We start from the raw sequence: 13,401 nt of genomic DNA on the forward strand, positions 1-13,401 counted from the left end.
GTGCCAAAGTCACTGGGCACCTGGCACTCCCAGAAATGTGCACTCCACCCCCAGCCCTGTTGCTGGATCTGGGTGTGTCACAAACCGGAGCTGCTTCCACAACCAGAACTCCCTAGCTAGAGCAGCCCCAGAGGAACTACACAGGGTCACTCCCTACAAAGATCCAGCAACAATAGAGTGATCCCGCTGGGGTCTAATCTTGGAGAGACACCTCCCCAACTCTGAGGACAGCCAGAGGCAACGGTGAAAAACAATCATGAGGCGAAATCAACAGAAAAACTCTGGCAATAGGAATAATCAGAGTAGATCAACTCCCCCAAGGATCAATGGGGCAGAAACAGCACAAGACCCCATGCACAAACAGATAGCTGAGATGTCAGAAATTGAATTCAGGATCTGGATAGCAAATAAGATCAAATTAGAATTCCAAAAGTTATCTCAAGAATTCAACGGATTCAAAGACCAAATGACCAAAGAGTTCGACACATTGAGACAAGAAGTTGCATCCCTCAAAGATCTGAGAAACACAGTAGAATCCCTCAGTAAGAGAATGGAGCAAGCAGAAGAAAGGATTTGTGACATTGAAGACAAAGCTTTCGAACGCTCCCAAACACTCAAAGAAGAAGAGAAATGGAGAGCAAAAACAGACCACTCTCTCAGAGAGCTCTCGGATAATTTGAAGAAAACCAATATTCATCTTATAGGGATCCCCGAAAGTGACGAAGTGGCTTCACAAGGCACAGAGTCTCTTCTCCATGAGATTATGAAGGAGAACTTTCCAGACATGCCAAGAGATTCCGAAATTCAGATAGCAGACAGTTTCAGAACTCCAGCATGACTCAACCCGAATAAGACATCCCCCAGACACATCATAATCTATTTCACTAAAGTTAATATGAAGGAGAAAATTCTGAAAGCTGCCAGACTATGTTAGACTATGTTCACTCTATAAAAAACACTAAATCCTTTTCATCTAATCATGTAAAAACTGATCATTTGCAAGGTGAAAAATTATACCCAGATCCAAATGAGTGCCCCCCTCCCTAATAGTTCTCAGTATGTACATGTAGACATTCCTTTTCTGTATAAAGTTCACTGTAAGATTTCAAGTGACCACATATTTTACTATATGCTAGTCACACAAATATTCAAATTTCTTTGTAATAGTTATTATTATTTGTAATAATTTATGATGCTGATCAAAAGCCTTGTCTTACCTTTTGAGAAATTAGTTTAGCATTTATAAAGTAAATTCCAGTTTATTAATTAAAAAAAAAAAAAGAAAATTGGTATAGAAGGGACATTTCTTAAACTAATACAGGCCATCTACAGCAAACCCACGGCCAATATTGTATTGAATGGAGTTAAATTGAAATCATTTCCACTTAGATCAGGAACCAGGCAAGGTTGCCCATTGTCTCCATTGCTCTTTAACATTATAATGGAAGTTTTAGCCATTGCAATTAGGGAAGAAAAGGCAATCAAGGGTATCCACATAGGGTCAGAGAGATCAAACTTTCACTCTTAGCAGATGATATGATCGTATATCTGGAAAACACTAGGGATTCTACTACAAAACTTTTAGAAGTGATCAAGGAATATAGCAATGTCTCAGGCTACAAAATCAACACCCATAAATCTGTAGCCTTTATATATACCAACAATAACCAAGCCGAACAAACAGTCAAGGACTCTATTCCTTTCACAGTAGTGCCAAAGAAGATGAAATATTTGGGAATATACCTAACAAAGGACGTGAAAGATCTCTACAAAGAAAACTATGAAACTCTAAGAAAAGAAATAGCTGAAGATGTTAACAGATGGAAAAACATACCATGCTCATGGCTGGGAAGAATCAACATTGTTAAAATGTCCATACTGCCCAAAGCAATATGTAATTTTAATGCAATTCCTATTAACGCTCCATTGTCATACTTTAAAGATCTTGAAAAAATAATACTTCGTTTTATATGGAATCAGAAAAAACCTCGGATAGCCAAAACATTACTGAGCAATAAAAACAAAGCAGGAGGAATCACGTTACCAGACCTGAGACTGTACTATAAATCCATAGTGATCAAAACAGCATGGTACTGGCACAAAAGCAGAGAAGTAGATGTCTGGAACAGAATAGAGAACCAAGAGATGGATCCAGCTACTTACCATTACCTGATCTTTGACAAGCCAATTAAAAACATTCAGTGGGGAAAAGATTCCCCATTTAACAAATGGTGCTGGGTGAACTGGCTGGCAACCTGTAGAAGATTGAAACTGGACCCACACCTTTCACCATTAACTAAGATAGACTCTCACTGGATTAAAGATTTAAACTTAAGACATGAAACTATAAAAATACTTGAAGAAAGTGCAGGGAAAACTCTTGAAGGAATCGGCCTGAGTGAATATTTTATGAGGAGGACTCCCCAGGCAATTGAAGCAGTATCAAAAATACACTACTGGGACCTGAACAAACTAAAAAGCTTCTGCACAGCCAAGAACATAGTGAGTAAAGCAAGCAGACAGCCCTCAGAATGGGAGAAAATATTTGCAGGTTATACCTCCGATAAAGGTCTAATTACCAGAATCCACAGAGAACTCAAACATATTAACAAGAAAAGAACACGTGACCCCATCTCAGGGTGGGCAAGGGACTTGAAGAGAAACTTCTCTAAAGAAGACCGACATAAGATCTACAAACACAGGAAAAAAAGCTCATCATCCTTAATCATCAGAGAAATGCAAATCAAAACTACTCTGAGATATCACCTAACCCCAGTAAGAGTAGCCCACATAACAAAATCCCAAAACCAGAAATGTTGGCATGGATGTGGAGGAAAGGGCACACTTCTACACTGCTGGTGGGAATGCCCACTAATACGTTCCTTCTGGAATGACTTTTGGAGAACACTTAGAGACCTTTCGATCCTATAATTCCTTTACTAGGTTTATACCAGAAGACCAAAAGTCACAATGTAACAAAGACATCTGTACCAGAATGTTTATTGAAGCCCAATTCATAATTGCTAAGTCATGGAAGAAGCCCAAGTGCCCATCGACCCACGAATGGACTAGCAAATTGTGGTACATGTATACCATGGAATATTATGCAGCCTTAAAGAAAGATGGAGACTTTACCTCTTTCATGTTTATATGGATGGAGCTGGAACATACTCTTCTTAGCAAAGTATCTCAGGAATGGAAGAAAAAGTATCCAATGTACTCAGCCACTATGAAGCTAAATTATAGCTTTCACATGAAGACTATAACCCAACTATAGCACAAGACTATGGGGAAAGGGCCAAGGAAGGGGAAGGGAGGGGGGAGGTTTTGGTGGAGGGAGAATAATGGGTGGGGCCACATCTATGGTGCATCTTAGAATGGGTACAGGCGATTGCACTAATGTACACAGCTATGATTTAACAATAAAAAATAAATAAATAAATAAATAAAAATAAAATAAAATAAAAACTTAAATGGGAATTTACCTAAGATTATGACTGAGTAATCTTGCTAGTATTACAACTGGGCTAAATATTTAGTTTTGACTCTCTATACATTTGACTGAAAGGACTGTTTTATTCTCATTTCATCTTGCAGTTTTAAATTTGGCCAACTTTATGAAATTTAAGCATTAAAATCTATAAATCATCTGGCGCTTTAGCTAAAAATAAAATGGAACGTTCCCTTTCAGGTACTATTTCATCAGCCACCCCTCACAGGGCATATTCAAAGGAAAATACACATGGATAGATGATCTAAAATCTTATTTTCCTCTCAAAGGTCACCATTAAGGTTGGAAAGCTTGGTGATGTGTGAAGCTTTACTGCTGCCCATATAGTTTGCTAACTGAAAATTAGACCAATCAGTATGTGGCCTGAAGCAATAACTAAAAGCCACAAGCAACACCAAGGCTAAGCATTCAAATGGTGTCACTCAGATAAATGAGCTAATGTCAGCGTTTTCTATAATTTTTACAATAAATCACAGCTCTTCTCTTCTTTTCGCATAAAATTGGATACCCCAAACCTGAGAGAGTTTATACCGTCCTTGTCTCTTAAAGTACGAAGCTTGAACTGGGTTGAGCACTGATGTAGAGATGAGCTGCACTCACAGGTCAGACATACCTTCAGCCAGACCTGCCAGCTCTGACCAGTGCTGGGACATATGTGACTCGTGGAATACAGGACCAAAATGCCCTCTCTCCTGTCAGTGCCAACAGTGTGAGCATTTTTATCCTCAATTATCATTTGGCTTACTGAAGAGAATTACAGGTTTATATGAGGTCTGACAATTAAGTGTGTGAACTCATCCCAGAAAAAGTGCTACATCCCTGGTTGCTGAGCAGCTCTAGGTCACCTTTAAGTACTCCCTTTAGGAAGCTGGGCACCAACACCAGCACCTGGTCCACCCTTCAAGGCAATTCTGGAACTCATTTTCTGGAATAGCCATCAGAGCTGTCATTGTATGAAGGTGTGACAATTGCGTTTATGAAGTCATCCTAGAAAAGAGCCTTGAAGGGTGTCAGCGCGTCAAAGGTGGCCGCAGTGACAGTCAGCAAAGAGGTGTGTAGCACTTTTCCTAAGATGAGTTCACAAACTTAATTGTCAGACTGTGTACTTATAAAATCCAAGCCTCAAAAGAAGGTTTAACTAAAAGGTATCACAAAAAATAAGTGTTGAGGGGCGGCGCCTGTGGCTCAGTGAGTAGGGCGCCGGCCCCATATGCCGAGGGTGGCGGGTTCAAACCCAGCCCCGGCCAAACTGCAACCAAAAAATAGCCGGGCATTGTGGCGGGCGCCTGTAGTCCCAGCTGATTGGGAGGCTGAGGCAAGAGAATCGCTTAAGCCCAAGAGTTAGAGGTTGCTGTGAGCTGTGTGACGCCACGGCACTCTACCCGAGGGCAGTACAGTGAGACTCTGTCTCTACAAAAATAAATAAATAAATAATAAGTGTTGAACACAGTGCTTCCCTTACCACCACCATGATCACCACCAGCATTGACAGGACTCACGCTACTGAGCTCTCAGGATGTGCCAGGCACTATTCTAAGGCCCCACAAAAATTATGCAGTTACTACCGACAATAATCCAATAAGGAAGAAGGTAGGATCACTATTTTACAGATGTGTGAGGAAGCTGAGGCTCAATGAAGTGAAGTCATTTTGTACAGAAAATTATAATCAATTAGTGGTAGATCAAGAATTTGACCTCAAAGATTCCACACATTTGGAAAACTAAATAGCTAAAGATTTTAAACGAACTCAAATATCAAAATTATTAATTGGTGGAAAGAAAAAAAAAAACTCAAAAAACTGAGGCTTACCCAGTGCCTTGAAGAGTTCTTCCCGTACAGCAGAGGTGAATTTCCTGACCAGGCACAATGTCGTCACGATTGCAAAGAGCAAATTGTAGGATAAAACAATATAGAAATTTCCCAGCCAATTAAACCTTCCAAAGTCTCCAAGTAGATCAAATCTAGTGATTCCTGTTGAAAATAAATAAAACAGCCCTTAATAAAAGCAAGTAAGATATATTTAATTTGTTATAAAATAAAGTACAAATCAGATCAAATTTCATGGACTTTCTCATTTCTGTTATGCGAGAGGCTCTAATGAATAAATTGCAGTTTAAAATATAAAATTCTTATCTAGTGTGGGCAACCTGAAGCCAGCCCTAACCTCCCACCCTCATGCGCCACAGTCACGCACAAGTAATGAGCAACCAGGCCATAAGGAGACACCCCTTGTCGTTGGGCAGAACGCGACTCCTGCGGGAGGTGGGCAGACGCACGCGGGGAGACCAGATAGCTGTGACTGAGCAAGTTCTCACACCTGGCCTGCCGCCCCAGTGAGCTGCCTGTCCTGTCTGTCCCCTGTCTTCATTCAGGTCTCTGCTTAAATGCCACCTCCTTGGAGAGGAGGCCTCCGATTCCTCTACATGGAATGGCTGGACCCTCCTCAGTCCTCTGCTCTGATGAGGATTCTTCATCGCATACATTACCCATTTCCCCCCTTTTTGGCTTACTTATTGCCTGTTTTCCCCACTAGAATGTAAGTTCTATAGGAACAGGGATTTTTCTGTTTCACTCCTATAATCCCAATGCCCTTATACATATTTAATATTTATTACATAAATGAAAAAATAAATAGGATCATTTCCTTTCCTGAAAAAAAGTATTAGTCTGAATTTGGTGCTACAGGCCTGGAGAGTAAAAGGGCAAAGCTGGAAATGTGGTAGAATGATATTATCTATCCATTGAAGTTATTTACATTCACCTATACACATTTAAAATGTCTTATTTTTTAAAATGGCTTAAATAGTCATTGTATTTAATGAACTGTGTCCCAGGTCCAATACTTATTGGGAAAAATATGTGAATGGTGGGATTTTTTTACATGATAGATAAGTAAATTACATCATTCAGGTGACCAGTCAAGGGACAATAAGATTGTCAACATTCTTCAGAGAAGCAATTGAACAGTTACTTAGGGACTATATAAAATTTAAACTACAAAGAGCTATAAGAAATAATAACAACTGGCTGGATTCCCGGGCAATAGTCACATGCTCCGGGGCTGGTGTTGTGGAGGGAACCTGTCTCCCAGCTACTAGGGAGGCTGAGGCAAGGAAATTGCTTGAGCCCAAGAGTTTGTTGTTGCTGTGAGCTGTGACACCACAGCAGTCTACCCAGGGTGACACAATGAAACTCTGTCTAAATAAAAAATAATAATAATAACAACTGCCCACAAGACTGTATAAACAAAATTATATAGTACATTTTATAGGTGATTTCATGAATAACCTTGACTAAACTCAATTTCACATTATCTGTGGTTTACTTTTGAACTTAACTGTCACCCCCACTCCAAAGCAATCCCAGTGTCCACTAGAGATGGCCTCCACAAGAGGCAACTGGGAAACCCTCCTACAGAAACAGTACAACACACAAGATTCCAAAAGTAGCTCTTCTGTAGTCACTTCTACCCAGGGGCAATGTATTTGAATTTGAAAGAGAACAATGTACAAAACACTTTTAGAAGACTTAATAATGAAAACACACAATAAAACACCTTTGTAAAAAGCTTAAAACCCAGCTACTGAAAGAGCAAGCAATACTGCCAGGCGGAGAAAATGACCATCTGGGCTGCAATTCTTCAGCAAAAGTCTTACATAATTTTACTTTGTTAAAAGAAATACACACCTAATTATATACCTTATTTTACAAAGAAAATACCATTTAATTTAGCCTAGAAAGTCATCCATAAATAAGATATAGTCCTACTAAAACAAGCTTCAGTGGTTTGGGCCCAGACATCCCAAATAAGTAGTTTATTTCATCTTTAGAGCTAAAGATAATTTGGTGAGAGCTCCTCACACCTTCTCAGTCCCTTGATAATCTGGTGAGAGCTATGGATCTTCTCACAAGAAACACATTCACATGTGTACACATACACACAATTTTGTATACCATCAAACTCATGAAGGAACTGATAGGTCCCAGAATAAAAACCCTACCCCAGATGCTCTTGATCATATAGTACCATTAGTAAAAACAAAATTTGAGCACCTATGTCCAATCTATGTGTATTTATTTATAAACTGTATATGTACTATTTATTGATCACATACATATCTTTTTAACAAAGATATTAAAAACTACAACAATAAATATAAATATAAGTTCTAATATTTTCTTCACAGTTCAGTGACGTTGTGATTTTCATGGGGGTGCACAAATTCCACTTTGAAAACTACTTGTATGTGGTATGTGTGATCCACACCCCCTGAACACAACCCATGTCTGGCTGCGACAGCATCACCACAGCAGAGTGAAGGCAGAGGACAAGCACACAGTCACTACAGGAAGGGAAGGCATGTATGGACCGTGAGAAAGTGCTTTCATGAGGACTGCTCAGTGGACTCCACTTGGTATCTTGAGAGTCAGGGTCAAGCCCATATATGGAACACCCAGACAACACACCAAACAAAAGTCTCTATCTTGACATGTTTTTGTTCCAAGGAAATTTTAGGTTGACTTCATAAACAGAAACCTAGGAGCCTGTTGCCACAGTGCACTGAAGAACTAGAAAAAAAAATTAGCTCATAGTACTAAAGATACTGTTTTCTCAAATTTGATTTAATATTTTTAAAAATCTAACGGATGTTGACTGAAAGATTATTCTTGCCAACATACAATTCAATTCTGAAAATACTCTATAAGATTGGACAGCAAGAAACTGTAAATAAGTACTTTTCTAAAATCCTGCTTGACAAGTTTTGTCATGATAATAATTAAATTATGAATTATAATTTTTAAATTTAAAGTCCCAACACTTAAAAAAAGTAGCAATGCTTAAAGATTTAATTTAATTAATACTTATTCTAAAAGTATATAAATAAACTTCAAAACTTACATATCTGTACAAAGGTAAAAGGATATTAAGAAAACAAATTTTAAAATACTACTAACTAAGCCACATTGATCTGTCAATAAAACAATCTTCATGACAAGTATCAACATCAACTTCCTCCACTAGGAGTCAACTGACAATGTCTTATGCATAATTTCTTGAATAATTTTCTATTTGTACCTATAACAGAACTAACATACAGAGTAAACCGTCAATTTAAGAAAGAGTTCATTTCTCCACCCACAATATGACTCAATAGAATTTATGTTCTTGCAACTTCTACTTTTAGCAAGCATATTCACGTTCCTAAAGCAGTAAGGAGTAGTTTGACAAACCCAGCCAGGCAAGCTAAACAACAATGACAATTGCAACAAAAAATAGCCGGGTATTGTGGCAGGCACCTGTAGTCCCAGCTATTTGGGAGGCTGAGGCAAGAGAATCACCTAAGCCCAAGAGTTTGAGGTTGCTGTGAGCTGTGATGCCTCAGCACTCTACCCAGGGCGAAAAAGTGAGGCTTTGTCTCAAAAAAAAAAAAGTAGTAGTTTGAGAGAGTTTATAAAGCTTGACATATAAAGAGATTATTAAAGTAACTTTATCAATGTGACACAAATAGCTGACATGAATATCCATAGTTTTAATGTAAGGCTGCCAAAAAGAATATGTACATCTTGTTATAAAAACAGATTTATAGATTAAATGTTCTTTGGTGAAATATTAGGATTAACATACTTCTTTTCTCCCTCTGAACTCAAACAATGATTCATTTAAATTATCAAAATTTTTTTTTGAGACAGAATTTCACTCTGTCACCTGAAGACACCCTAGAGTGCTGTGGCAACATCATAGCTCACAGCAATCTCAAATTCTTGGGCTCAAGAGATCGTCTTGCCTCAGCCTTCCAAATAGGCTGTGCCACAACGCCCAGCTAGTTTTCTATTTTTAGTAGAGATAAGGTCTCACTCTTACTCCTGCTAGTCTTGAACTCCTTAGCTGAAGTAATCTACCTACCTCAGCCCCCCACAGTGTTAGGGTTACATGAATGAGCCACTATACCCAGCCAAATTATTAATTTTATATTGAGTAGGTTTTCAAATTCCCTCCTCTAAACTAGACTTTTGAAATAATTTTAGCTTAGACAGTGTCAAAAAATAAATGTGACTTAAAAGGTATTTAAATAATAAAATCTATAATAACTTTTAACCTAATCCTGTAATCACTAATTACAGGATTACTGTAAACAGGCTTATTGTTAATTGTTTTAGTCATTGAAAAACAAAATCATTCAAAAACTAAAGTGAGGTTCCACTTTTGGGATGGGATGGGAGACTAAAGCAAAGACTTTGCCTTTTGACTAGTTTTACTGTGCAAGTATATTTTTATTAAATTATATCAATTAGAAATATGCTTATTGACTTCAGGACCCAGCCCTGATGGAATAAAAGAGACCATATTTTCCCTCCTGCCTGAATAAACTGAAAAACTGAACAAATTATACAAAATAACAGTTTTCAAGACCCTGGACTTGAGGCAGTGAAGGACAGTGATCACTGAGAGGCCAGAAACAAACAAGGTAGGCCTCACAATTGCCACAGTTTACTCCTAAAGACGAGAGCAGAGATGGGCTCAGTCACCTCTCAGAGTTAAAGAAATACAGCATGAGGTGGTGCAGTGGTGAGAGAGCTGCGCAGAGCAGGAATCAGCAGAGAGTGACAGCTCGCACTTGTGGTGGGGGACACAACCCAGAATGACACAGGTGACAGATGAATTAAAGCAGTCAGTATATCTACATTACTTTGTTGTTGTTGTTTTATCTTTTTTAAAAATCTACATTACTTATACATATTTCAAAAGCTAGAGAAAGGTCAACCTTGTGAAGAAGAGACATGAAAGATATGAAACATGAAATTGACCTTCTACAAAGGAAAATTACCATGTAAGGTATGAAAAGTATACTAGATGGGATTAATGGAAGATTAGACAATGACGATGAAGAGATTAGTAAATTTAAAGATGCAATAATAGAAATAAAATACAGACAGTAAAACAAAGAAAAAAATGAACAGAATATTAGTGAACTGTGAATTAATTTCAAATGGCTGATGTACATCTGATTAGAGTCCCTAAGAAAGAGAAAAGAGGGGATGGGGGAAAAATTATTTGAAAAAATAATGGCTAAAAGTCTTCTAAATTTTATGAAAATTACCTATCTACAGATCACAGAAGCACAATAAATTCAAAGAACAGGAAATCTAAAGGAAACTATACCAAAGCACATAATAACCAAACAGCTTAAAAGAAAAAATTTTAAAGCTGCCCAAAGGAAAAAACATTACATTACAAAATAGAGATCACAGAAGATTCCTTATCAAAGACTATGCAACTGAGATGATGGAGGAATATATATATTTTTATTAAATCATAGCTGTATACATTAATGCAATCATGGGGTACAATGTGCTGGTTTTATACACAATTTGAAATATGGAGCAATATTTTTAAAGTGAAGGAAAAACAAAGGTCAATCTCAGATTCCACACCCAACAAAAATAACTTTCAAAAATAAGGCAAACTAAAGACATTTCACCCATACAAAAAGCTGAAAAATACATTACCAGCAGACTTGCATCACAAGCAAGGTTAAACAAAGTCAGGAATTCAAAAGCAGAAGAAGAATGATGTCAAAAGGAAATCTGGATGTACACAAAGATATGAAGGGCAGCCTACATTATCACCATGTGGATAAACAGAAAAGACTTAAAATGTTTTAAATCTCCTCAAAAGATCATTTAAATCTCCTCAAAAAAAAAAAAAAAAGATAGACAACATGGGGTTTACATATATATGCAGAAGTAAAATCTATGACAATACTAGAATAGGAATGTCATCAGCAAAATGGCAGAACACAGACCCCAGCCCTCATGACTGACCACAAAAACAACTGGACAGATATCCACAAATGAAGATAGCTGTAGGAGAGCTCAAGAATCCAGTTAAGAAGGTACAACAGAGTAGAGAAAAAAACAAAAAACACCCAAGAACAACAATAGAGAATGTGTGGTTAGAACAGCTCCCTTTTGCCCACATCATCTGATCCCCTCAGGGCAACATAGTTAAACACTGGGAGGAAAGACTGTCCAGGATTGCCCTCAGATGGAAAAGGAGCAACCAACCAGCTGCTCAGTAGGTCCCAAAGGACCTACATCAGTTTCATAACTCCCTCCAAGATCTCTGGGAAGACTGGCATAGATGAGATATCTGGAGATTACTAGAAACAAAGCAGGTGGGGGCTACCAGTATCAGCTAAATGGTGGTGCCAACACAATCACCAGTAGCCTGCTCCAAGGAGGACCACAGTAGATTTTACCTCTGAGGAAACCTATAGCCACTGCAGTCACTTTGCCTATGTGAACACAGCTGACTAAGCCACTGCTGCCCCCCAAGACTAGACCTGATCCAGCCATCACCCCTGAAGGCATTCCAGTCCCATGACCTAGCGTGACCTGTACGCACATTTGCAATTAGCCCTGGATCCTGACAGAGACCTTGACTCCCAGTGCTTCACACCTGCTGCTCGAGAGCCCTACCCCACAAAGCTGGCCTCCAGTGCTGCATGTGAACACACCTACAGCAAACCCTGACCCTTGCCTACTCAAGCATGCCTGCTGCTGAACCCAGAGGCACGCTGGGGCCCCAAAAGGCCCATGCAGACACAAAAACCCTCCCTAGCCAATTCCATCACCGAGAAACAGCTGCCCAAGCCATAATACTAGTCCTAATTCCTGAACCCACACACCCTCCTAATCGGCACTCCACATGCCACTATCCCTGGCGCAACATCATGCTCCTCCAGGCTTCCAAATCAGTAACTCATGACCTCAACCCCTGCAGGTAAAGGTCTTTCCTTACTGAAGACGATCCATAAAGTCTAGAAGAGATGACTGCTTCTTGCTTCCTCAAATGCACATATGTCCAACAAAAGAATGTAAGAAACATGAAAAATGAAGGAAGCATGACACCATGAAAGAACACAAGGTATTTTCAGTAACTGCCCCACCAAAGAAATAGATCTACATACTGTCCACAAAGAATTCAAAATAACTACTTTAAAGAAATCCAGCAAACTACAAGAGAACACACATAAATAATTTAACAAAATCCGGCAAAAAACATAAGAATAAAATGAATTCAACAAAGAGATAAAAAATATAAAAAATAATCAAAAGAAATTCTGAAGCTGAAGAATACACTGACTGCACTAAAGAATTCAACAAAGGGCTTCAACAGCAGACTTGATCAAGCAAGAAGAAAGATTCCCTGAACTTTAAGATGGTCTTTTGAAATTACCCAGTTGGATAAAAAGGAAAAAAAAAAATGAAAAGAAGTGAAGAAAGTCTAGAAAACTTGTATAAACAAAAATAAAAGATAATTTCAAAAAACAGGCACCTGCCACAATGCTTGGCTATTTTTTGGTGTTGTCGCAGTTTGGCTGGGGCCAGGTTTGAACCTGCCACCCTCGGTATATGGGGCTGGTGCCATACTCACTGAGCCACAGGCACCGCCCCCTGAAAGGGGCCTTTGTAAGGTTGTAGAAGTTAAACAACAATTACAAAGCCTAGTGCTTTGGCAAGGGGCTGATTATCTCTACTATCTGGGACCCCCAATTCAATCTCACCCTACCAGCTCTAATAACCAAACAATGGAAAATAAACATGATGTGGAACCAACAGAAGAACTCTGGCAACATGAATAACCAGGGTAGATCAACCCCTCCCGAGGAATGACAAAGGAGATACAACTGAAGATGCCATGCATAAACAAATGGCCAAAATCTCAGAAATAGAATTCAGAATATAGATAGCAAATAAGATAAATAGAATGGAAGAAAAGTTAGAAATTGAAACCCAAAGAGTAGTTCTAAAGTTGACTCAAGAAATTAATGAATTCAAAAACAAAGTCACCAAAGATAAAGGCATAATGAGAAAAGAGATAGCA

At 38.6% G+C, this 13,401-nt stretch overlaps 1 protein-coding gene across 2 annotated transcripts in view; it reads right to left on the reverse strand.

Annotated features, from left to right (window-relative positions):
* Positions 1-13,401, reverse strand: part of LMBR1 (limb development membrane protein 1) — a 241,507-nt gene that overhangs the window by 3,721 nt on the left and 224,385 nt on the right. For both annotated transcript variants that reach the window (XM_053609599.1, XM_053609600.1), the window contains one exon: positions 5,322-5,483. In XM_053609599.1, the coding sequence (XP_053465574.1) occupies positions 5,322-5,483 (162 nt within the window). The remainder of the gene's footprint in view (positions 1-5,321; positions 5,484-13,401) is intronic.

This window comes from Nycticebus coucang, chromosome 11 (genome assembly GCF_027406575.1).
Source record: "Nycticebus coucang isolate mNycCou1 chromosome 11, mNycCou1.pri, whole genome shotgun sequence".
Lineage (NCBI taxonomy): Eukaryota > Metazoa > Chordata > Mammalia > Primates > Lorisidae > Nycticebus > Nycticebus coucang.